Consider the following 24,639-nt stretch of genomic DNA (forward strand, 5'->3'; position numbering starts at 1 on the left):
GAACACCAAATAGAGGCCCTAAAAAAGGTTTGAAAAACCACAAGTCCACATTGTAACCACAAATCTTCAAGGTCCAATCATCAGTACAATGGCTTGGATTGGTCAAGTTCAGTTGTCTAGCGTCGGTTACTTATATACGATAGGAGCAAGCCCATATAACCATTTAGTTTTTTGTGCTCGTTTGAGCCGGTAACAATGTCGGTTGTCAATATTTATGCTGTTTGGAGCGCGGTCGTGTGCTGTGTGATTAGTATCGTCTCTTCGGAAACTAAGCCAGTGGTTAAAACGGTTTTGGGGGATGTCGAAGGGTTTTATATGCAAACCCGCGGTGGTCGGCAGATATCCGCCTTCACAACGGTTCCGTATGCCCTGCCCCCCGTTGGAGAATTAAGGTTTAAAGTGAGTGTATTACTTATCTACCCATCAGCTGTTCTAAATATTCGAAGTTCCCAAGCTTCCTATTATATTACTAGAGTTGATTTATTCATTGAGGAGTCAATTTTGTGATACCACTTAAAAGGAAGAATTGCTAGTTTTATTATCTACAAACTAATAATAAACGTACCTATTCAAAGGTTTAGTTAAAAATTTAAAACAACGTATATATCCAATCGTAATACAAATTATTTTTTTCGTCGAACGTCGTCGTCGTCGTTTTACTCAAAAAATTAGACGTTAAAAAATTAAAATCATTTGTTGCGATTTTATAAACTTTATGAATCAATGTTTTAATAGTTTTTGAGTTATTGATGTTTTTAGGTAGCGAAGGTTTTTGTTTTATTCCTTTGAATCCTAGAAAATTTGGAGTATTCCTTTATCTGTGTTTGCTTTGATCTGCTAATCGTGCTGTTGATAACAATGGAGGATTTTTTTCATCTATGCATTTATAATTGTTATTTATATTATAAGTATGTAATATAAATTTTACTAATTATCTTAGCTTCTTGCGAATTTTCTAATTTACATTACTAATTGAGTGTGAAAAGTTGTAAACTGCTATGAACATTAATTTGCTACGTTCAATATTTAAAAGTTTATTGTTGACATAAGCACACAATTTTTATAAGTAGTTCGTAGTAGTAGTATGTTAACAGAGGTATTATTTTTTATACTTTGATAAATACTAATCAGATAATTATGTCGAATAATTAATAGTTATTTAGAACGTTTATGGATTTAAATATTTATCGTTTTAGGGCTGCTGTTGTTTGTGATAGTTTTATAATGATAAAAGCGACAAAGAAATTGTTTACATGATGTTTCTAACTATTTAATTAATGCTATTACATTATCTATACTAAATTAAATGGAAAAAATAATAAGGAGCTACACACCTAAGTATGCACATACTCATGTTTTACTAAGCGCGTGCCTATGGTTTTACGATACCTATAACATTTTATTATATTCCACAACCCACGATGTGTGTGACAACTTGATTCTACAGTCATATTCATTTACCATACGCGAATTTAATTGTGTTTTATTCCATTAAATCACCGTTGCGAAGGTAAAATTATTACCAACATATGTACTTCATGCATTTGGTAATATGGTTCAAACCCTTTTCGATTTGAGAAGACACCCAAACCCAGGCGTGGAATACCTAATATAACGGATTGATTACGCGCTAGATAAAATCACTGCAAATCCTGACTGCACTGGATATAATTTCAAACCAGGACACAGCATTGTTTTACAGCAGTGTTATTAGACAGAAATAGGTGCGGTAATGGTACCCCCGGAGTCGAATCACAGAGGATTTTACCACTTTTCTGTTTCTATAATTTGACTAAGTAGTACCAGGAAGACCGCGGACCGCAAGGCGTTCTAGGAAGACCCGCGGGGTTGCCGACCACTGCAGACATATAAAAAATATAATTGACGTATGCAGACGTATAAAAAGGTTTCAATAGTTTTCAGTGTTTACCTCAACGACGTACTGTTACGCGGGTCCCTTTTGTAGGGTTTTTAAAAAAATAAATTACAAAGTAACAAAGTGAGTTTATTTAGCACAATGAACACGGAATTTGGGAACGTGTGGCCAGGATGGAAGTTTGGAACAGACTAACTGCACTGGAAGGATGAGCGGAAGGGAAGGAAAAGATATGCTTGAGATGCAGAAATGGAAGTAAGAGGTCAGCCAATATACAAAGGTAGAGAGTCTATAACAGTACGTACATACCTAGATTTTTTTTGCTACATCTACAGTTTACCTCGAGTGACGCCGTCCGTTACTAGCCTTGCCTATATTACTCATTACTGAAATGCAAGGAAGAGTTTTATTTTTCGCATCTATAATATAGTAACATTGGATCTAATTTGATTCTAACACAGTATATCTTCCATACCTTTTGACGAATTTTCAATAATTGTCAATGTGTCCTCAGATTCGGGTTGATAACCCAAGTGTTCTTAAATAAGTAAGGTCGAAAAATAAACATGGCAGGGGTAAAATTCAGTTGTTTAAATAAATAATTAGTTATTTTGTTCTTTTTTCACATATTATGCTGGACCATAGATCAAATGAAACGGTCCATTTTAAGGATTTTTGAAGATTAATTATATCTTTATGTAGACGGGTTCTTTTGGATTTTTTGACTTTTTTCAATTTAAATTGAGGCGTCTTGAACCTTAATGGACGTAGCTAAATTTTCTTAAGTAGCAAATAACTGCTATAAAATAAAAAATGTGCTATTTTCCTTAAGATAATTCTGTACACAAAAATATTTAAAAGTGCAACCAATGATCTAAGATAATAATTCTATTATCGGCCAAATTTTGTATTTAGATTACATATCTTAATTTGCTGATGCGATTGTTATGAATTAACTTTCTGTTTACTTCGACACAGGGCCGGATTTAGAGGTCTAGAGGCCTTGGGGCAACGAAGGAGTAGAGGCCCCCTGGCCCCAATTTATTTTCCGAATGAAATGAATGATTTTTTCAGTTGAGTTTTTCAATAAATATTTTATTGTGAAACTTATTATTTATTATACGTGATTTATTATTCATGTTTGTACAAAGTACTGTAGATAAAGGTAAAACAGCGAAAAAAAATATCAAAGCAAAAGATTTTTTTTTCTAGTGTTTACTAGTCGGAATTTTAAAAAAATCCGACGACTCTAGTGTGGGGGCCCCTCTTTTGTGGAGGCCCCGGGGATACCGCCCCGGTTGCCCTCCCTTAAATCCGGCTCTGCTTCGACATATAAAAATAATGCTTAATAATAATAAGTACTTTTTTTATAACCGCTGTGCAAGCACATTTTTGAAAATACTTTTGACTTTCATACATCGCTTGTTCGTAACGCAACATTTTTCGAAACGATGCTAGATAGTTGCCGTCAAGCAATTATTGTCTGCTGAGGTGTCATCTGAGAGTTAAATGGAAAGTTAGACCATTGTCCACCGCGCTGGCCGTTGGCTAAGTGCGAATTGATAGACTTCACATAACCTTGACTTCTTATGTTAGCATTTTTAGGTCTGACTTAGTCCTTTGTGGTATCAACTCATATGAAGGTGGTAGAACGCTTTGTGGTTCGACTCCAGCGGCACCACCGCCACACCTATTTCTGCCTAATAACAGCCGTGTTAGGCGTTGCTGTGGTCCGTATTGAAGGGTTTGGTAAGAGAGACATACTTTTCCGAGGCGTTCCAGCTTAGTCCTCAGGAGTAGCGGCGCATCTGTGGCCGACCTCAGGTAGGAATATCTAATCCTATCTGGGGTTGATTACAGATGTCCATGGGCGGCAGTAGCCACTTATCATCAGGTGGACTGCATGTTCGTTTGCTACTACTATATTATAAAAAAAATCTATGGCCGACCTCATACACGATGCACCTACGAGAGCTCCAAATAGGATGGAGTCTTACTGATTTCGGTCAATAATGTGTCGCTTCTCCGAAAAACTAAATTGGAATGCCTTGCCATCACCGAAATAGGGTAGCCAGTGGTGATCTACGTTCAAGAGATTTCATCTCAACTAACTTAAGTAAAAACTATAAATCTCACAAGACTGCGCAATCCATTTTATAACGAAATTTACATTTTGATATTTAAATTAAATAATTATAAGTCCGGTCTTTCCTGTATGTTCTCCACGTGTTAGTAATTGTGTTGTTTTAAGTTGTTTAGTTCTTAGTAATTACTCGCTTCATGTCACTTCACATTATTTCCTCATGCGCTGGTTTCACCGCTGACTATTTAACATACGATTATCGCGTATGCAGTGATAGCCGTGTGGGCGAAACTCTGCCTCAATCGAGGTTCGAGTATCGAATCCCAGGCATTTGTTGTTTTAAAATTATGTGCGTATTAGAAATGAATTATTTATTTATCGTTGCTATAACGGTGAAGCAAAATATTATGAGCTTCGGTTATGTGTGTGTTTTTTTGCGTGTATCTTTTATTTTTTGGCTATGTAATATTGACCTTCCAACGAAACGGAAGATTCTTGTCGTGTCATTAATCACTTTTTACCTCCAAAATATTTCTATAAAAAAATTGACCTTTACATGGGCCTGTCTTATAATAGCCTTTCAAAACAATAAAGTAGTTTATCTACGTACTTAGATTATAATAATATACTATATAATTATACATAAAAGATCTATTGAAACAAATCATTCACCGTTATATCTTATATATAAAATTTTCACAATGTTAGTTACCGTACTCCTCCGAAGCGGCTTTATTTCACCGATAATCACCAAATTTAATATGCATATTCATAGGTCTGAGAATCTGATACTATCTATTTTTCATACCCCTAAGTGATAAGGGTTGTTCACCCTTAACATTTTTTTATTTATATGGCAACACAACGTTTGCCGGGTCAGCTAGTAACTAATACATATATAATGAGAACATTCATTTCAAGGATTATTGAATCGATATCATGGATTGATATCTTTCATAGAAAAATCTAAATCTAAGTAACTCTACACCTTTATGGCATTTTACATTTTGAAAGACACTGTATGTTTATAATATAAAGTGTACCTACTGTATAAAGTATAAATATTTGGAGCTTTCTGGTTATACCTACTTGTACATCTTTTGGCGCATTAGAAAAAAAATCAAAGACACGACACAATATGTTACGATGCGATATAATTTTGATTTTAATATATATTTTTTGTAATAAGTTCGCTCCTATGTACACATTGATACGTAATTGTTATATTTTTACTTATTAAATACGCCGCAGATATATAACTACTTAGCTGTGTACATGTGATCACGCATGTTTATTTAATTGCAGGCGCCTGTAGCGGTGGAGCCATGGGCCAGCGTGCTGGACGCGACCCGCCCCATGCCGGTGTGCGTGCAGCGCAACCCCTACATCCGCCAGGGGGAGATCGTGGGGCAGGAGGACTGCCTCTACCTCAACATATACACACCATATACTGCCAAGGTATACGCAAAAAGACATCTTCGTTTTTAAAGAAATAAATAAAAACAAATATGCATATTTCGTAAGGGTACCTTTTTTTTTGTTTACGATGGGGAAACCTTCAAAAGGTACCCGACGACGTGAGAGCGACGCCGGGTTATGTGGGATTTTTACCGCACTAAAACCCCCCCGGTGGCCGTCTCAATGTTTGTTGGAAAACTCCGGGATCTCGGAGGGAACACAACCGGAGTCCTCCAAGCGCGATGCCCCGATCGGGCTCTGCCCTGGGGGAGCACTTTTGGCTCCTCCCACACCACCTGGTGTTTACGACGGTATGCGACCACACATACCGCCGTCCTTCCCGGGGATGCTTGCTGGACGGTTCGAGCTCCCACTCTTGCCGCCCGCAACCCCGGAAGCCCCCTTTTAGTCGCCTCTTACGACAGGCAGGTTCGTAAGGGTACCAATTATTAATGTAGTTCATTCGCTTCAATGAAAGATTGTAACCGAGCGAAACTCAAACCGATAGTTTCTTACTGAAAAGCGACTTTCGACCGCAACGACCGCCCATGTCGAAACAGAGTCCCACCGGCGGTATGCTGTACGTGCGTTGATAGCCCGAGGAATATCGGGCTCAGCAACGCCCTATATATAATCAAGTTTTTATATAATCAAGTTGCCTTTTTTGCTCTATTACCACATGTACATTACTAAGAATAAGGGAACAACATCGTTTGACCCTGCTGTGACTTACAAGATAGAAATAGACATGACAGTGGTGCCTTTGGCGTCAAACGATGGTCCACCACATTAGGTCACAATATATGTCCAGGGCAGTACATGTTTTATGTGCAAAGCAGTATCAGTACATGTATAAAAATATAAATATAAACAGGTAGGTTGCTTTATGTCACATATTATCAGGTATTTCACATTATCGATTAGTACGTGTCATCATAAGCCAGTACGCAATTTTTCATGGTGTCATATGAAATTAGCAATTCAAGCAGGTACGGTAGGCTATTCGAATAAAAACGAAGATGGATTATGGGTTATATGAGGTGCGCACTAGTGGATTAATAATGACTGTTTTTGTCACCTACCACCTCGGCTCGTAACCACTGACGAAGAATTAGATAGACTCCAATATGTGCGATGTCAAATTAACTGTCATTCTTTATTGCGGGCTTTCAACGAGTTTGATCCTCAGAGGAAAATGATTTGAAAAGGGGTTTTGAAGCCTTATTAAAAATATATTTTTACTAAAACTTAATGAATGAATGAACTTGATATTGAATTGAATTGAATTATCGATAGATACATTTTAATGAAATCACGAACATTTAATAACAGAACAAAGTATTTTCATTTTTACGCTTGGGTACGTTATGAATATATCGTTGATGTAACGTCTTAAAGTTAATGTATTGCATTAGGAGCCTATGTGGTTAGTTTGTTTGGTTTGATTTGATTATAACACAATGTACAAGGTTGTATTACTATTAGGTCGTTAATTTTTTACAAATAGAATAACATCATGTTTTTATTGTACCAAAGATTTTTTGCGTTTATAGATCTGACACGTACATTAGATAATGTTAGTTAAAATAAACGTAAATACAATATAAAAGGTCTTCACCTATGAACTTACCTTTAAATACAGGCCATTTAATACGTTATTTATTTATGGATGCCAAATTTTTTAAATTTATTTATTTATTTTAACAAAATCCACAGCTCTTAGTAGTAAAGATTACATAGCTTATGTTTAAAACTTATAGCCAATTACGGATTTACATTTTTATTTAAATTTAATTAAATTAAATTTTTACATATGGAATATGTATAAAATTTCAAAGTCAGACCTTTTTACATTGGTTAATGTTTTGCTAACAGTGATTTTGTATCCTTTTCATCAGAATGGATATGATATAAATACGAGTTATTATGAATGACAAGTTCCGTCGCAATACCATTACGATGCAGACGGCTCGCAACATTAACGACGTGGATGGAGAGAACACAACAATTGCTTAACACATTTACTCGTATAACACTATAACACACTTATTTCTACTAAACAACAGAAGTGGTAAGCGCTGCTGTGTTCTGCTTTGAAGGGTATGGTAAGGGTGACTTTTTTAAAGCGTTCCAGCTTAGTACTCAGAGGTAGTGGCCATGAGATTACAGATGTCCATGGCCAGTAGCCACTTACCATCAGGTGGACTGCATGCTCGTCTGCTACTCCTATATTATCAAAAAAAAAACAAACAAACGCGCGACACTTTATTGGTTTGAATGCTTCCGATGTGGACATTTTGATCTTAATTAGGGATGTTGCGGATGCAGATTTTTTCACATCTGCCGATGCGGATGCGGATTTTTGATCGCCCATATCCGCGGAGGCGGATGCAGATTTTGTTTTCTTTTTTTACAAGAAACTATACCTATAGGTGCAGAAGTAAAATAACAAGACACGTAATATATTTAAAAAACGCAAATGGTTTTCAAAAACCATGAAATAGGCGTTTATTACTTTTATTCAGAAAGCCAAATATACATTTTCAGATTATATAAAATCAAATATACAATTTACTGTCCCTTAATTGATTCCTAGATTGAAAATTATTTTCTACTTTTTAGTTGATTTTATCATCAAAGCGTGTATTTTAGTTTTTTTTTTAACTATATTTATTTTTAAATTTACGTTCTTAGTGCTAACTTACCTACCCTAGATGAGCAAAATTTCAGTACTATCCGCACTAAAAATTTGTTTTTTTGCTTTTTTCTTTCAAATACTCCGGTAAGCAATATTTCTAAGGAATATAAAGAATTAATTGACGAAATTCATTCAGCCGTTTAGAACATCCGCAGGTAGAATCGCCGCCGTTAGAAAGAAATTAACAAACACACAAGATGGACGCGATATGTTTTTCGCTTCCTTGGCAGTCGAGTAAATACGAGTAGTAATTGATTTACCGTAAACAAATGATTCACAATAAAAAGTGCGTTTGAATTTGTCACTAACCGGAGTCTTCGCTCCTATTGGTCATTTACGTGTGGACCACAGACCTGTATTTGTTTGCAGGTCTGTGGTGTGGACTGCACGCGCCTCACCCACCACCCACCTAGTGGCCCCACCTAGTATATTTGTTGTTGCAACTTGTGCACCATCCACATCCGCATGAAACTCCGCATGAATTGCAGATGCGGAAGCAGATGCGAATGTCCAAATTAATGCGGATACGAATGCGAATATTCGCAACATCCCTGATCTCGATCGAGGTGCATTCTACCCTCGATTGGGTTGGAGATTAACAGAAATATAAAATAAAACTAAAAAACCACTGTAACTTTTGGTATACTGAATGGCATCATAGGTAAAGATCTAATATTTTTTATTATTGATATAGTATAAAAAACGAACTCAGAACCTCTTCGGTTTTCGAAGTCAAACCATAATTTGTCATAAAAAAAACACGGATCTAACGGTAAAACACGGATCTTATTTTAAGAGGTAGTGACGGAGAGTGGGCCTTATTTAAATAATGATCATGTTTCGCACCTAATAATAATGATCATTATCGCAATAATTACTAATGTACAAAAATAATTACAATTAATTAATTACTAAATTAGTTACTAAGGTAATTAAGTAAATTTACTATAATAAAATTAATATACTTGCTCGTAATAATATAATCGATGGGGTCATTTCATGAAATAAAAAATGCGATATTTTTCTGAAATGTATTAATTTAATCACCTGATAGCAAGAACTATTATGAATTGCTAGCTCTGAAGACTAACTTGGAAGGCCACCTCTGCCAAACTCTCCGTTTAAACTAACACTCTGTAGCGTCCCTGTACATAACCATCAGCCGCCACACTTCCAGGAGCTGTCCCAGGATGAGCTGAAGCTGCTGCCGGTGATGGTGTTCCTCCACGGCGGCGGCTGGATGTGCGGGGACGCCACCACCGCCATGTACGGCCCGGAGTTCCTCCTCGATAGAGACGTTGTCTTCGTTGCAACCAACTACAGGTTAGGTGGGTAACACATTTTAATAATAATGTTATTTTATGGTTAAAGACTTTATTGTTTCTTAAGATACACTTATACAGAAATTTACATTGTTAAACACTAATAGGTACATGCCATCCAGCATGAGTAAAATAATTATCATAAATAATATTATTACAATATTATGTATAACTAGCAGTACCCGTAGCTTCGTCCGCGTTTAAAAAATAATAAAATGAAAATGCATATAGCCCGCAAACGCGCATAGCCCGCTTCGCCATACGGCGCGCAGCTCTGCGCATTGCTTAAAAAATATCCGACGGCTGCTCTGCACTGTGAGTTTATTATTTACTAGTGATGCCCGCGGCTTCGCCCGCATTTTAAAGAAATAATATGACATACATAAAACGGAAAATTTGTGCCTGCATTGGAATGACAGTAGTGCCATCTGTCGAAAATTGGTCTTGCCAACATCAAAACCCTCGTGGGCTCTTGGACGACAACTTTGCTAAAGATCATCACTTGATCAAATGCATAGTTTCCGATTCTACTAACTACTTACGAATTAACAATTAATTAAAAAAAACCTTTTCCCACGGTCTAAATTGTGAATCTAAACCATTCTTAAGTCCCCTTGAACACACACAACAAATTTCATCAAAATCAGTCCAGTCGTTTAGGGGTCGTTCAAGTATTACGTAACGCAATTTGGGGGGGAGGGGGGGTCTTGTAAAACGTTACGATGCGTTACAGGGGCGGGAGGGGGTCTTCCGTAATACACGTTACGTAACATTTTTTTTAATAAAAAAATAGGGAATTAAAACTCCTAAATTGGACACCCTTTTCATTTACGTTTTACGGGAAATCCCTTGAATGAGTGGGTTCAGCCGACTTAGTTCGGCTTTTTCGGAGTTGATGTTTTATTAGTTTTTACTCTTATTCGGATTAAAAATCTCTTGTTTTATTTCTTAGTATTATAAAGTAAATATGTAAGTAAAAGTATCCCAAGGATAAAAACTATAACATAACTTTTTAGCGAGTTTAGGGTAAAAATTGACACTTGAGTGTTACGTAACGTTAGGGGGGGGGGGGTATAGAAAACGTTACGGTGCGTTACAAGGGGGGGAGGGGGGGTCAAAAATCTTCAAAAATTGCGTTACGTAATACTTGAACGGCCCCTTAGGAGGAGTCCAGTGACATTCACATAAGAAATATATACAGGGTGAATTTCTCAAACGGGCCTTCAGGGCCAAATCCGAAACTATAAGGATTAGCGAAAAATGCTGAAAGGAGTTACGAGGCCGATTTTAATAAAAACTAAAACTGCATCATTACTTTTTTAAAATAACTTTTTCTCTAGCCGGGAATCGAACGAGTTCATTTTGAAAAAAAATACACCCTCTATATTATTCGACTAACTGATAGTGTTGCTTATAAGGATCAAATTCTGGGAAGTAATGTTATGTGACAAATTAAAGGAAAAGGAAAATTTTGAAGAAAATACATATTTTTCCATACATTGCCATACTAATCCTTAAGGATTATACATAACAAATGATTTATGTATAATTCTTTAGAAACATACATAAGTCATACCATTGGTCATACGTCAGGGGTTGATTGTTGAATATTTAAATTATTAAAACAGGTGTATCTGAAAAGAAAGGGAAGCACCCATTTCATAATCCCCTAAGGGCTGGTTTTCCAAAAAAACGAATAATAAGATTGCCTGTTTGAAATTTGGAGGATTGTAAAGGTGTCAACTCCTGTTTAATCATCTCAGAGGCTTATTTTCCATTAATTAGGCAACGTATGTTTCATGATGTTGATAGTTGATTTTTTATGAACGGTAAAATTGGTGTTTAATTATTTTAAGACAGAAAGCTAAATGTCAATTTTCATGGAGTTTGCTATAAAATTGACGGACTTTCATATAAACTTTCAACTCCGTGACGGTGGAATATCAAAAAACTCGTTCTTATATTTTTAACACGCTTTTATTAGCTTGGGTTGTATCTATGTATTTATGTAACGGAATGTTTGAGCTCATTTTTTACCAATTTCCACAACTCTGATTAATTTGAAACTTTGCACATGTATCAAGAATCGATACCAATTGAATAATTTGATAGCAGTTTCCCATTATTCTTATTAGATTAATTATTTCTCCAATTTATGAGTTTATCACAGGCTAAAAAATTAAAAATAAATACATAATAGTTTAAAAAAACACTGAAAAACACGCTTTTATTGCTAATGAACTAAAAACTAGAAAATAATTTTTAATGACAAAGAATTTAATATATTAAGTTATTAAAATAATAATTCAATTCAGAGTAAAAATCACGGGGTGCATTTTACTGCGGTTTATAACTATTCTCTCATAGATGATTGCCATAGAATGATTGTATTAACGTGATTCACATAAATTGATATAACTTTTTTATTTGTTTACCGATTTAATTAAATAAACACTAAATGTGAAGTGAGGCCCATCACAGTATATTGCTGCATTCAAATCGTATAAGCCGTTTCTGAGATTAGCGTGCACAAACATACAGACAAGCAGACAACATTGAAAAAAAAACATTATTTTGGGTTCCCTTGCGTATATGAGGGCCCTCCATTGTAATTTTTTTAATATATTCGTCATGTACAGACAGCGACAATTACAATTTATTATATGTTACAATTTATTATATGTATAAATTATTTTGTAACTAAAACATGAAAAGTTAGCCAAGTTTTCAAGAAAGTGGGGACATTAAGAAAAGTATTAACAGTGCACTGCAAATTGCCAGGAATATAAGTATTTTGAAGTTAAGGAAAATATTTTTTTTAAGTAATATGTACGTATTTCTTTAACTTTGTTAGGTTTATTTAATACCTAATATGTAATTATACTCACAGGCATCGGCAGCGACTGAGTGCCATTTTTCTGTTATGCTTTATAAGGGCTTCCGTACCTAAAATGCCTTTGGGATGTTTTATCTAAAAACGGAACCCTATTACTAAGCCTCCGCTGTCTGCCAGTCTGTCCGTCTCTCATAACGGAGGCCGTTATAACAACAAATACTAAAAATGATAAAAGCGGAAATTAAATGGGGGTCGCCATATACGAAACGGCATTTTTTCGACCTTTTTCGCTTTAGATAAAGACAATGACAATAGTCGTTGAGCGACGAGAGCACTTTTACTTTTACGCGTTTTAATACAGGAGCTTTATAACTTTATAACCAAAATAAGCAATGTACTATAAATTATGAAAAACCCACTCGGTTACTAGTTGTCATTGTAAAACCACAACTAATTTTTAATAACTGGGGGTACTAAAAATGAAAAAAAGCGGAAATTAAACGCCATATACGAAACGGCATTTTTTCGACTTTTTTCGCTTTATCTATTGAATCATAATCGATAAGGTAGACAGCTTAATCTTTAAAAATGCATGTACTTCAACGACTGCTATAATAATAGTTACTATAAATAACAATAATGAAAATTTTAATGGTACGGAACCCACCGGACGCGAGTTCGACTTGCACTTGGCAAAATTTTCTTATTGTGCTTTTATTTTTTTGTATCGTTTCTTTTATTATTGTCTTTTCTATTTTATTATTATCTTTATGTTGTTACTAGCCGACCCGTGCCCACTTCGTTGGGCGTTAATTATATTTTTGTGATGCAGTTATGTTATGAGAGCTAATAGAGAACAACCTTTATTGATGAACATTATGGTCGTCTATTCCTAACAGTTTAGTTAGCGCACGCTGGTAAAGCATCACATCTTTCTCAATTTCCGCTGACTTAATACTAGTATATATATATGCCTTTTTTTTTCTCTGAACTTTTTGTTCAATCATAATAGAATATAGCCTATAGCCAAAGACTAGAAAAGACTATATCTAAATAGATGATACATGTACCTTCATTTGTATGAAAACCAAGCGTACCAATTTTTCGATCGACTGACACTTGCCTAGAAGGTTTTAGAGATGTTAATTCTCCGTCCGAGAAAAAAATCGATGCAAAAGTCGTGTCAATTCTTCTATAAAAGTCGATTTTGAAATCGAATATTTGAAAAATTTGAAAAAGAGGAAAAGTTGGGCTGCAAACATTTCATTATTTCGAAAAATTGATCGTCTAGATTTATTTTACTAGTGCTCTGCGAATGTTTTGGTGAAAAATTCGCCGAATCATCATAGTCAAAATCTACCGTGTCGTCCCTAAATTTAATCAACAAAATAAAACAAGATGTCTATAGTAAAAAGATTTAATACAAAATAAATACTCGACTTGACGGAGGCACTGCCGTGCCTCCAGATTGCTTAAACATTTATTATAGTCTGGTGTTAAAATTGTCCCTGCATGTCGAAGGACTTCAAGATGCCATGTTTGCAAATCAAATCAAATCAAATCAAAATTTTTTATTCAAAATAGGTTCTTTACAGATCACTTTTTGAATGTCAAAGCAACTACCACCACTTCACAAGGTGTTTCGTTATGGAGAAGAAGCGGCGAAAGAAACTCCATAACACACATCTTTTAAAAAAATGTTTTTGACAATGTTAACTTAACGTAATGGTACATGTGGAGCTGGAGCTAATTCAGACCACACCGTTTTGTCAGTCAAATAATCACTTACTTTATAGTACGCTTTTTTACATAGCGTTAGTTTAACGACATGTTTAAACTTTTTTTCTGTGAGATTCAAAATGTGGTCGGGTATTTTATTGTAGTACCTAGCGAATACAGTTGCCCACGAAAGATCTAGCCACCTTACATAATCTACGTTTAGGAATTACTAATTTATTTCTATTTCTGGTATTAAAGTTATGGTGGTTACTATTTTTTTCAAACATATCAGTGTGATATCAGTGTGCAATACTATAAGTGTGATGCGTGCCATATTATAAGATAATACAGAAGTTAATTGATAATACATAAAAATGCTTATTTTTTAACTTTACCTTATTTTGTACAAAATTGTAGAAGGAAATATAAAAATCTCTCTCACATTGGAAATAAATAAACCTTACAGTGATTAAGGTAGTTGAATTATATAGATACATAAGAATACAAAACATAGATACATTAATACATTGTGCAAAGTTGTTAAGATATCGCTATTAGATCGAGACGCGTCGATGTTGCGTTGGCGCACTCGTAACACATAAAAAAATCCGCCGAAATGACCACGACAACTCAGCGGTACCAAATTATTTGATTCTTTTTATACCAAAAAATAAATCTTCTATCTCCATGATCCATCCACAATAAATTCATTAAAATGAGCAGAACAAATTCGGCTATGTTTGATTGGGACCAATCTTTATGCCCGGTTTTTAATCCATCTCTCTTTAACGTTGGCATTACTTGGAAACCTGTAAATTTACCGGTAAGTATTTTGAACAAAATTACTAAACATAAACATTGTAATTAAAAATTTGTTAAACGTTGCACGTTTAACAATTCAGTTTAATAGTTACGAAATATTTATTAATCAAACATTATTATTCATCCATTTCCAAAATCGATTAATTAATCGAGAACAAAAAACTGGCATGTACAACACCAATTTGAAATAATGACAATAGTCGTTGAGCGACGAGAGCACTTTTACTTTCATTGCGGGTTTTAATACAGGAGCTTTATAACTTTATAACCAAAATGAGCAATGTACTATAAATTATAAAAAAACCCACTCGGTTACTAGTTGTCATTGTAAAACCACAACTAATTTTTAGTAACTGATATAATCAATAAATAATATATAAAAAAATAAATGGAATTTGTTCAATTTTTTATCGCGCAATTTGGCATATTTATTGATGTCAATTGACATCCGATGTCAATAAATGTTACTTTCGGACTAAATGACATTTCATCAATGTGAGTTGAATTCACCTCTTTAACCCGTGGTTTAACTATACTAAATACATACACATGCGCGATCTATTTGGTACAAAACAAATACAGATCTGTACCTATAGCACTCTTGAATAGTGTAGCTTTCTGATTGTGAAAAAAAAAATCATGATCGCTTCAGTATTTCCGAAGATTAAACCTTACAAACAAACAATCAAAGATACAAACTTTACCTCTTTATAACATTAGTATAGATTGGAATAGCATGAAAAATATATGTTTTCTATTTTGTATCTATTTTTTATTGATTTGTTGATTTTGTAATATTATTAACCTTTTCAATAGTTTCGCTTTTTGTGTGAGTATTCACCCGCCTACTTTAGTTGTTACCTGTCACGACGTAGTTGTAATGTTTCGTATCGTATTCGTAAGTCTCTTCCCTATCCCTTACAAAAACAAGTATTTCAATAGCGTCTCCAGAGCCCATTTTCAATATTTGTACGTAATTCAACTAAGTCAGCAATTTCAACCAAATTCATCGCGGTCTCTATAGAAATTATTAAGGTCTAGAATCAAATATATATATTATAACTGTTTCATCGTGTCGAATATATAATTCCAGGTCCACTGGGCTTCCTGTCGACACAAGACGAGCACTGTCCTGGGAACAATGGGCTGAAGGACCAGCAGGAGGCGCTCCGGTTCCTGCAGAGGACGATCCATAGCTTCGGAGGCGACAAGCACTCCGTCACCATCTTCGGAGAGAGCGCTGGTGGCGCTAGTGTGCACTACCACATGCTCTCCGAAACTAGCGCTGGTTAGTGGTAGTTGCAGTTTTTGTATCATGACTGTAGGATTGTTGTTTTTGTATCAGGACTGACTATTAACTATAGTCATAGCTTTAAACACTGTCTCGTGCTCATGGTGTGGCGGGACGCGCAGCGTCAGTATCGTGCGAGCCGCGGGCGAGAACGGACGTGCCGACTGCGTACATCGTTGGGTGTCGAGCCAGTGCATCAGGAGAATAGCAGTACATATACTACAGTAGTTCTATGATATTTTTCTAATTAAGAGAGAAATTTTCTAATGAAAGAGAATAAATGAAAGGAATAAAACTTCAAAAACAAATTAAATAATTGAAACTATACCAACGAGTGAACTTACGTTAGTTAAACTTACGCCAGGACACGTGGTCTGATCGAATATTCGTAAGATGGCAAAGCAAACTACAAAAGTCCAAGATGTTATCCGGTGTCAGCATAGGAAAAAAATATTTATAAAAATTGTGTCTGGTATGAAAACGCAAATATTTAATACATCGGGTTTAAAATTATTTTAAACTTTTTAGTTCTTTTTATTATTATTTAGTTCTTAGTATTGTGGTCTTCGGTTATATAGTCAACTCCATCATCAGAGCCTGGTTACCACCTAGCACTAAAGTACTCATTAAAACGAATCATACGAGTGTTCTATCTCTTAAACCGTAATAGATAGACACTTCATTTTTTACAGAGGATGCATAATGGTGGCCGCTATAACAACAAATATACAACTAAAAATAAATATAGTTAAAAAGAAACTAAAAAACACGCTTTAATGATAAAATCAACTAAAAAGTAGAAAATAATTTTCAATCTAGGAACAGTAAATAGTATAATTGTGAAAAAAGCGTGGGGTGCTCCATTTTGCAGTTTTCGAAAACGCCCCACACTTTCCACAATTTTCTGGTCTTGTTATATAGTCATCAACTTTTTTGTCAAGCATTTGAATTATTGGAAATAAAGAGGAAATGAGGAGATGAGAGCTGCTAAGTTCCCGCCTGGCTTCTTCAAATGCTTTCAATAACTCTTCACAAGTTTCAATGATTTTCCATTGATATAAAAACTTAGGGCAACTTTTACTTTAAAAAAAACGCTCGAACATGTACAATCTTGGAACACTTTGACACTAGGTTTGTTTTAGTCTTGAATTGCTTGCAGTTGTTTCTGAGCGATTTTAGAATGGTTGAAATGTGTGGAAATTTTCTTGCACTTCTGTTGGACTAATTTTATGCTTTCTTGCGAATCTAAACAAGTTACAATTTATGAACTGTGCAATCTATGTCATTCAATGCTGCTAATCACGCGGCTCTTTTCATGTTAGATCCTTCATCCTGAATGAGGCAATCAGGTCTTGTTCCTTTTTAATATTCTATTCAGAAAGCATTGAGACAAGTTTTTCGGAAATTATGTCACCAGTGTGACGACCGACAAATGTATCGCATTTCAATATAATCGACGATCTAGTAAAGTTTTTTGATATGCCTTGGTATGTCAGGCTAAGCAAAGAGATTGCAATTTTTTGTGTCCCACTTTTTTCTTTTTTAAGTGCTTCCTCTACCGAGAGCTGTCTCTTTGCTTCTTATACAAGGGCGACAGTCTCGACATAGATAGCGATCGCTTAACAACCGAATTCGGTTGATCAGTCTTACCGATCGTCAATTAACGATTTTTGGTAGCCTCGACTATGAAAATAACCGCCATCGCAATCATATCGAATTCAATTGTCAACTTTACGATATTCGCAAAACATTTATCGTGTAAATTTGACAGCCCGATAAGTGATCGTTACAATCGTTGAGGTATTTAAACTACAATTATTTAAAAAAAAAATGGCGTATTTAGCTTATAATATTTTTGATAAACGGTACAGCGGCGACGTATCCTGAGAAATCGACGTAATGAACAAAATCCTCTTCATTTGGATGAAGATGAGTTTCTGAGGCTATCATGTTCTTTGGATTTACACTAAAGTATATTTGTACTATATTCATAAATAAATTTATAATATATTAGGTGCTGATGGGTACCTCTTAGTCTTGAGTGATGACACCAATAAAGAACAATTTATTTGAGCATAATATATGTTTATTCTCAAAATATGAACATTGAACACATTAAAAAAGCATTATTGTTTTTCTTCTTAATCTTGTTATTTTTGAGGCATCCGTATCTTATTCATTTTCTCTGCCAAAAGCATGGTAGCTTCTGCTTGCACATTATCTGCTTCAGCATACATCTTGGAGGTCTCGGCCTGTTGATAGTTGACAAACTTTGGGTAATCACGTACAAAATTTTAACTATATACGGTACTTTTGATCGTATATGGAAGGATTAATACGAAAAAGTACTTTCTACTTACTTTTTGAAATTCATCGTAGGCGTCCTTTGCGAACACCCCGGCCGTAGCAACACACTGTTGCCGTCAGCTTCACTCATTTTACTTTATAATATAACAATACTTAAAGACTCAAAAAAACCGAACCAGTTTTTGTTGGCGTACTATGTTGACATTGTCTCCATAACCTTTCAAACAGATTCAAATAGCAAACGTCACGTTGGCTAGTGTCGCAGTAATACACCAACATTATAATGTCCATTGATTTTATTACAATTCTTGATATATTAAAATTATATCACTAAAATGAAATAGATTAATAAAAACATATTTCCTTAATTAATTACTAAAAAGTTATGTTTCTTCGTATATTTTTATTTATAATGGATCTTCCGACATCCATTACTTCTAAAAGTTCCTAACATAACCTAGGATAGGATCATGGATCAGAGTGGATAAAAAAGTTGAAAATTCTTATCATAAGAATTTGAGACTACGGGAAACACACATCAATATTTTATAAAAGACAGTTAGCAGAGTGTTACTGTAGGGCTTATTCGCCCTCTCATAGCATAGCTCTCGTGGCGCAGTGGTTAGCGCGCTCGGTGATAAGCTGAGAGGCGGTGGTTCGAACCCACCCGAGAGCATTCAGTGGCTTGTTCATATTTTTTACATATTTTACATTTTTCTTTTCTGATTTTTTTCTATGTAATTTTTGTTATATTTATTATTTTTTTTATTATTGTCTTTGATTTTTTCTTACCCATTTATTTTTGTAATACCTTTTTTACTTTTATTTTCTTGTTTATATCATAAATATTTTACTATCAATGCTAATTTGTAGAAATAATATTTTATCGAAAATTATTTAATGAAATGCATGCAAATTATATTTACACATATTATCTCTCAGCATTTGAAGGGTTGCTTTCTATGATGGATATAGAATTCTCCGTCAAATAGAAAATCGATTCAAAAGTCGTGTCGATTCTTCTATAAAAATCGATTTTGAAATCGAAAATTCGAAAAAATTAAAAAAAAGGAAAAGTTGAGCAGCAAAAATTTCAGAAATGATCGACTAGATTTATTTTACTAGTGCTCTGCGAATGTTGTACGAGTGCATGCCATTTTATACGAGTAAATGGTTAAAAAATAAAAAAAATGTTTTTTCTTAATTTTATCTTATTTTGTACAAAATTGTGGTAGAAAATAGAAAAATCTCTCTAATTACACATTGGAAATAAAAAAAAATCTTACAGTGATTAAAGTAATTTTTTATATAAATTTAATTTACTGATACAAAACATAGATACATCAATACCTTATTCAAGGTTGTAAAGATATCGCTATTAGATTGAGATGCGTCGATGTTGCGTTGGCGTACTCGTAATCACGTAAAACATGAAAAAATCCGCTGAAATGACCACGACAACTCAGAGATACCATACAGTAAAACCCGTTTAAGACGATTTCATAGGGACCCGACCAAAAATGCGTCTTAAGCGAGAAAGCGTATTAACCGGGATAAGGAAAATAAAACTTACTAGTCATAAATTATGCATTTATAAATTACCTTATGATTAATAAAATTAATTAATTATGATTCCCCGATCCATCAGGTGTTATTTGCTTGTCGCATTTGGAGGTAAGTAAACAAGCTTCATATTCTTTAGTTCAACAACTTTCGGATAGAATAGAATTATGCGTCTACTTTTAATTAGGAAGTGTTCATCTACAGATTTTAACAAGTCGATGAAACGAATGCCGGTCATCCAAGCTCGAGATTGTGCATCATATGTTATAGGGAGCGATCTTAGTAGATTTATCGTTCGGCCAGTTACGAAATAGGCTTATTAAACGGGATGACGAAGCGTATTAAGCGTTAAGAAATGTATGAAAACATGTCTCAAAATGCAGGGACTTACGTAAAATGGCGTATTATGCGAGAAATCGTATTAAGCGTGATCGTATTAAGCGGGTTCTACTGTATTTGATAATTATGTTATAAATTATTTGATTGTTTTATACTAAAAAAATAATCTTCTATCTGGCCATGATCCAGCCATAATGAATTCATTAAAATGAGCAGAACAAATTCAGTTTTGTTTGATTGGGACCAATATTTGTGCCCGGTCTTTAACCCATCTCTCTTTAACCTTGACATCACTTGGAAACCTGTAAATTTAATGGTAAGTATTTTGAACAAAATAACTAAACATAAACATGTAATTAAAACAAAAATGTAATTAAAAAATACTTAAACGTTACTCGTTTAACAATTCAGTTAAATAGTTACAAAATATTTATTAAGCAAATATTATTCATCCATTTCCAAAATCGATTAAATAATCGAGAACAAGAAACTGGCATTTACAACACCAGTTACTCAATTTGAAATAACCAATGACAATTGTCTTTGAGCGACGAGAGCAAATATAGATTGTTTTACTTTTCATTGCGGGTTTTATACATAAGCTTTATAACTTTATAACCAAAACTGGCAATGTACTATAAATTATGAAAAACACATTCGGTTACTAGTTGTCTTTGTAAAACCACAACAAATTTTTAATAATTGATTATAAAAGAAATCATACATATTTTAACAAAAAAATTACTTACCCATAAAAGGAAATATTTTCTTTATCGCTGCAATATTTTCTTGTGGAATTTGTACAATTTGTTGACATCCGATGTCAACAAATGTTACTTTCGGACTAAATGACATTTCATCAAAGTGAGTTGAATCCACCTCCTTATTTCGAGGTTTAACCACGCTAAATCGTACACAAGCGGGATCTACTTAGATATAGGTCTGTGGTTCAAGCATTGCTTTGGCCAGCACCCGACGAATCATTCGGTGAGCCCGATAATTTTTACATTATCATATTACTGTCCCTCTGTTGGGCACGGTCTACTTTCAGAGTGAGAGGGAATTAGGTTATGGTCCACCACACCTACCAAGTGAGAATTGGTAGACTCCACACGACTTTCAGTCTCACATGTCACATTCTAAAATTATAATCTATCAGCATAACGGAGGTGTAGCTTTTCGGGATCGAAGCTTACGGTTCACCAAAGGCAACACAATTAGGAGGTAAAAATAGCTTTTTTGTATTACGAGGGTGGATTGAAAAGTTCGCGGCCTGATATAATAATATACAGTTTTATTTTTCAAACAAACCTCGTTTGATTCGCACACTTCTTGGTTATCATCATATAAAATTTGTTAGTTTTTAAATTATTACATAGTGATTTAAGTGCAACGTTTTTAAAAAATAGAGAGAATTGAACAGCGTGCGGTTATAAAATATTTGTTTAAAAAAATGACATCGACAGTGGTCCACGAAGACATGACAGCAACATTAGGTGTCACCAATTCTGCCTTACATTTTTAAGGTGCAACATTTCTTGAAACAAATTGTCACTGTTATGAATACGGATTTCGCTATCGTACCGACGTCCTAAGTACCGACTTTGCGTGGAATTTGAGTAGTCGAGACTTTTCGTTAAGAGTGATATTTTTCGTTAAGATTCGTAAGATACGTCAGATTCTTTACGAATGTCGAGACTGCTGCCCCAGGAGTGCTAATTTTGTCTAAAATAAAACACACATCATTTAAAAAATAATAAATATTATATGATTTTATTTATATAAGCATTTATTATTATCAGGTGTTGGTTACTAAAAAAGCTTAATTACTAAAAATAAGAACCTTATTTCGAATTTAGTATTCTGATATTGTGTGCTTTATAGTGTTGATAGGACTAATAGTGCAAAAACTGAGGAAGTAAACAGAATCTTGTACGGAACGATGATGGTTCAGTCAGTCAGATGGATCTTAACATATTTAGGATTCCATACCCAAAGGGTAAAAACGGAACCCTATTAGAAATTAAAAAGAAATGAAAATTTTGCTTGTACAAAACTCTCCGGGTGCGGGTTCGACTTACACTTGGCCACTTATTTTATGGCGAAACTTATCTGCGTCAGCTAGTTCATTCCGCAGTTGTTGTTCCTCATTCCAGTTTTCAAATGACCAAAACTCTTCTGGGTGCAGCGACTTTAAATGATTTTTCAAGGACGAGGTGGACCCTTGCTAGAGTAAATGTTATTACATAATTTACAATTAGCTTTCTTTTCTTTCTTTTTTGTTTCAATTTGTCAACATCCGCATCCTCATAAAACTCCGCATGGATTATTGCGGATGCGGATGTCCAAATTGATGCGGATGCGAATATTCGCAACATCCCTAGTCTACACTAAGGATGTTGCTTATGCAGGTTTTTACCATATCAGGGAATACTGATGCAGATTTTTCCAGCTTAATTTCAGCGGATGCTGATGCTGATATTTAAAAATACTTAAAACAACTTCCAATCTGACAAATTTCCAAGAAAAACACCTAATTTCTCGTAACTTTCAAAAGAAAAGTTTAAAACTTTTGAGCTAACAATTCAAATATTTTTAAAAGTTATAAAATCGTCTTTTTGCGATAAACAAACGTGAAGTTGTCAGTTGTCGTGTTGGTCACAATTTCTTACAGTAGTTTTTGCGAGATACGCGTACAAAGGGAAATATTCACCTTATAAAACACCTTCTACATTACAAACAAACATACCTAATAACGACAACCTATCTTCTTGGAATTTAGTAATAGATTGTTAGTATTCGATATAATTACTTAAAAAAACAGGTATATTCTTCTGGACGCCTAAACATTAAATTATATTTTAATTAGGTATTTGTTAGTCATGATACTTTTTCACAAATACTACACTGTGCGGTATTTTTGTTCAATAACGAAAAATGTTTTCATATTTAACTTTTCATTGTCACTATGATTTGAATACTTAATTATTTTATTAATTTATGTATATTTAGTATATTTATTAATAACTTAGAAAAGAAAAATATAAGTATTTCAACTAAATAAAAATAAGTAACAAAGTAACTAAAATTATAAATAATATAAATGAGCCAGATCGCTGCACTGTGTGTACCTAAGACACTAGCAGCATGACTTCGTTGTATTGCCAAACTTATTTATTGACCGAGGTAAGCTCCAGCTTTTGGGTCACCAGAGGTCTCGATCAAACGCGATCACAATTCTTTATAAAATTGCTTCGTTTCCGGTCCCCACGGTCTCATTGTCTCAACTGCGAAGGGCACAAATATGTAACTCTGTGAAATAGCATATGCATATTTGCGCCGCTTCACAGCATCCGCAGATTCGGCCGCCGCTCCAGTAAGCATCGAGGTCGCCCGAATATGAGAAGGTGCCATGGTATCAACACATGTACCATCCCATACCAAGGACACTCGTTCCCTGTTTCCAGGGAACGAGTGTCAAACCATCTGGCCGCTTGCCATCATCACGCACTATATCGTTCGGCTCCAGGGTAGCCGGTACGTTGATGGTGACACGAACCCGACGGATGACGTCGTTGATGCATGCGTGGCGCAACATACGGCCGGCACTGCGTTGACACGACAGACCATGATGACCAGATTGACCGACACCACTGCAGACACAATGATGTGGCTCATTGATTTTTAAGCCAAGACGCAGGCACAGGCATAGGGACAAAGTAGAATTATCCAAAAGGGTCCCTATGTTGCTCGATAGAAGAGCCTGTAGCCAGAAAGCGGACTCTCGCTCCACAACTGCTAAAAGACGAGCCCGCTCTGTAATATCATCTGTAGAATTCAAAAGTAATGCATGAGTTAATTTACAGAGGGGCTCCTCCCATAGTTTTTAATATTTAATAGTTTTGAATAATTTTGATTTGGGCAGGCCAATACCCAAGCCGATTTGGCTTCACTCATGTACGCAACGTCGCAGTCAATTAGGGATTTTGATAAAACTTTCGAAACTAGGTCTTGCATACTATCAATCCAAGACAAATGTGCTGGGAGAGAAACACTAGAAATTTTGCGCACTCCCAAACCTCCGTATATAATAAATAAAAGAGGCTTTGGTCCAAACGCGATCCGAAATTTGGCAATTGTATAAGGATGATAATGTTTATGGATGATGGAGTCAATATCGTTTAAAATGTTAATAAACTTAAAAGATGGACTACACCTAAGAAAATAAATAGATTTAGGAGCAAAAAGACAATTTCGAATATTAAATAATACCATATCGATACCTTAATTCGCAAATCGGCCAACTCCACTTTTTGTCAAAATGT

The 24,639-nt window shown here is 34.8% G+C and overlaps 1 protein-coding gene and 1 non-coding gene across 3 annotated transcripts in view; both read left to right on the plus strand.

Moving 5' to 3' along the window:
* Positions 1-24,639, plus strand: part of be2 (beta-esterase 2) — a 96,711-nt gene that overhangs the window by 28,739 nt on the left and 43,333 nt on the right. Inside the window, exons 1-4 of one of the 2 annotated variants that reach the window (XM_073074316.1) lie at positions 145-399; positions 5,265-5,417; positions 9,293-9,443; positions 15,908-16,102. In XM_073074316.1, the coding sequence (XP_072930417.1) occupies positions 196-399; positions 5,265-5,417; positions 9,293-9,443; positions 15,908-16,102 (703 nt within the window). In that variant the 5' untranslated portion in view covers positions 145-195. Of the gene's footprint in view, positions 1-144; positions 400-5,264; positions 5,418-9,292; positions 9,444-15,907; positions 16,103-24,639 lie in introns of those variants that run through there. The other variant, XM_073074317.1, reaches the window with a different exon arrangement.
* Positions 19,017-19,088, plus strand: TRNAY-AUA (transfer RNA tyrosine (anticodon AUA)). The gene has a single exon. It is a non-coding gene; the product is annotated as a tRNA-Tyr (tRNA).

This window comes from Epargyreus clarus, unplaced genomic scaffold (genome assembly GCF_041222505.1).
Source record: "Epargyreus clarus isolate Ecla_fem2 unplaced genomic scaffold, WU_Ecla_fem_2.2 ptg000007l, whole genome shotgun sequence".
Taxonomy (NCBI): domain Eukaryota; kingdom Metazoa; phylum Arthropoda; class Insecta; order Lepidoptera; family Hesperiidae; genus Epargyreus; species Epargyreus clarus.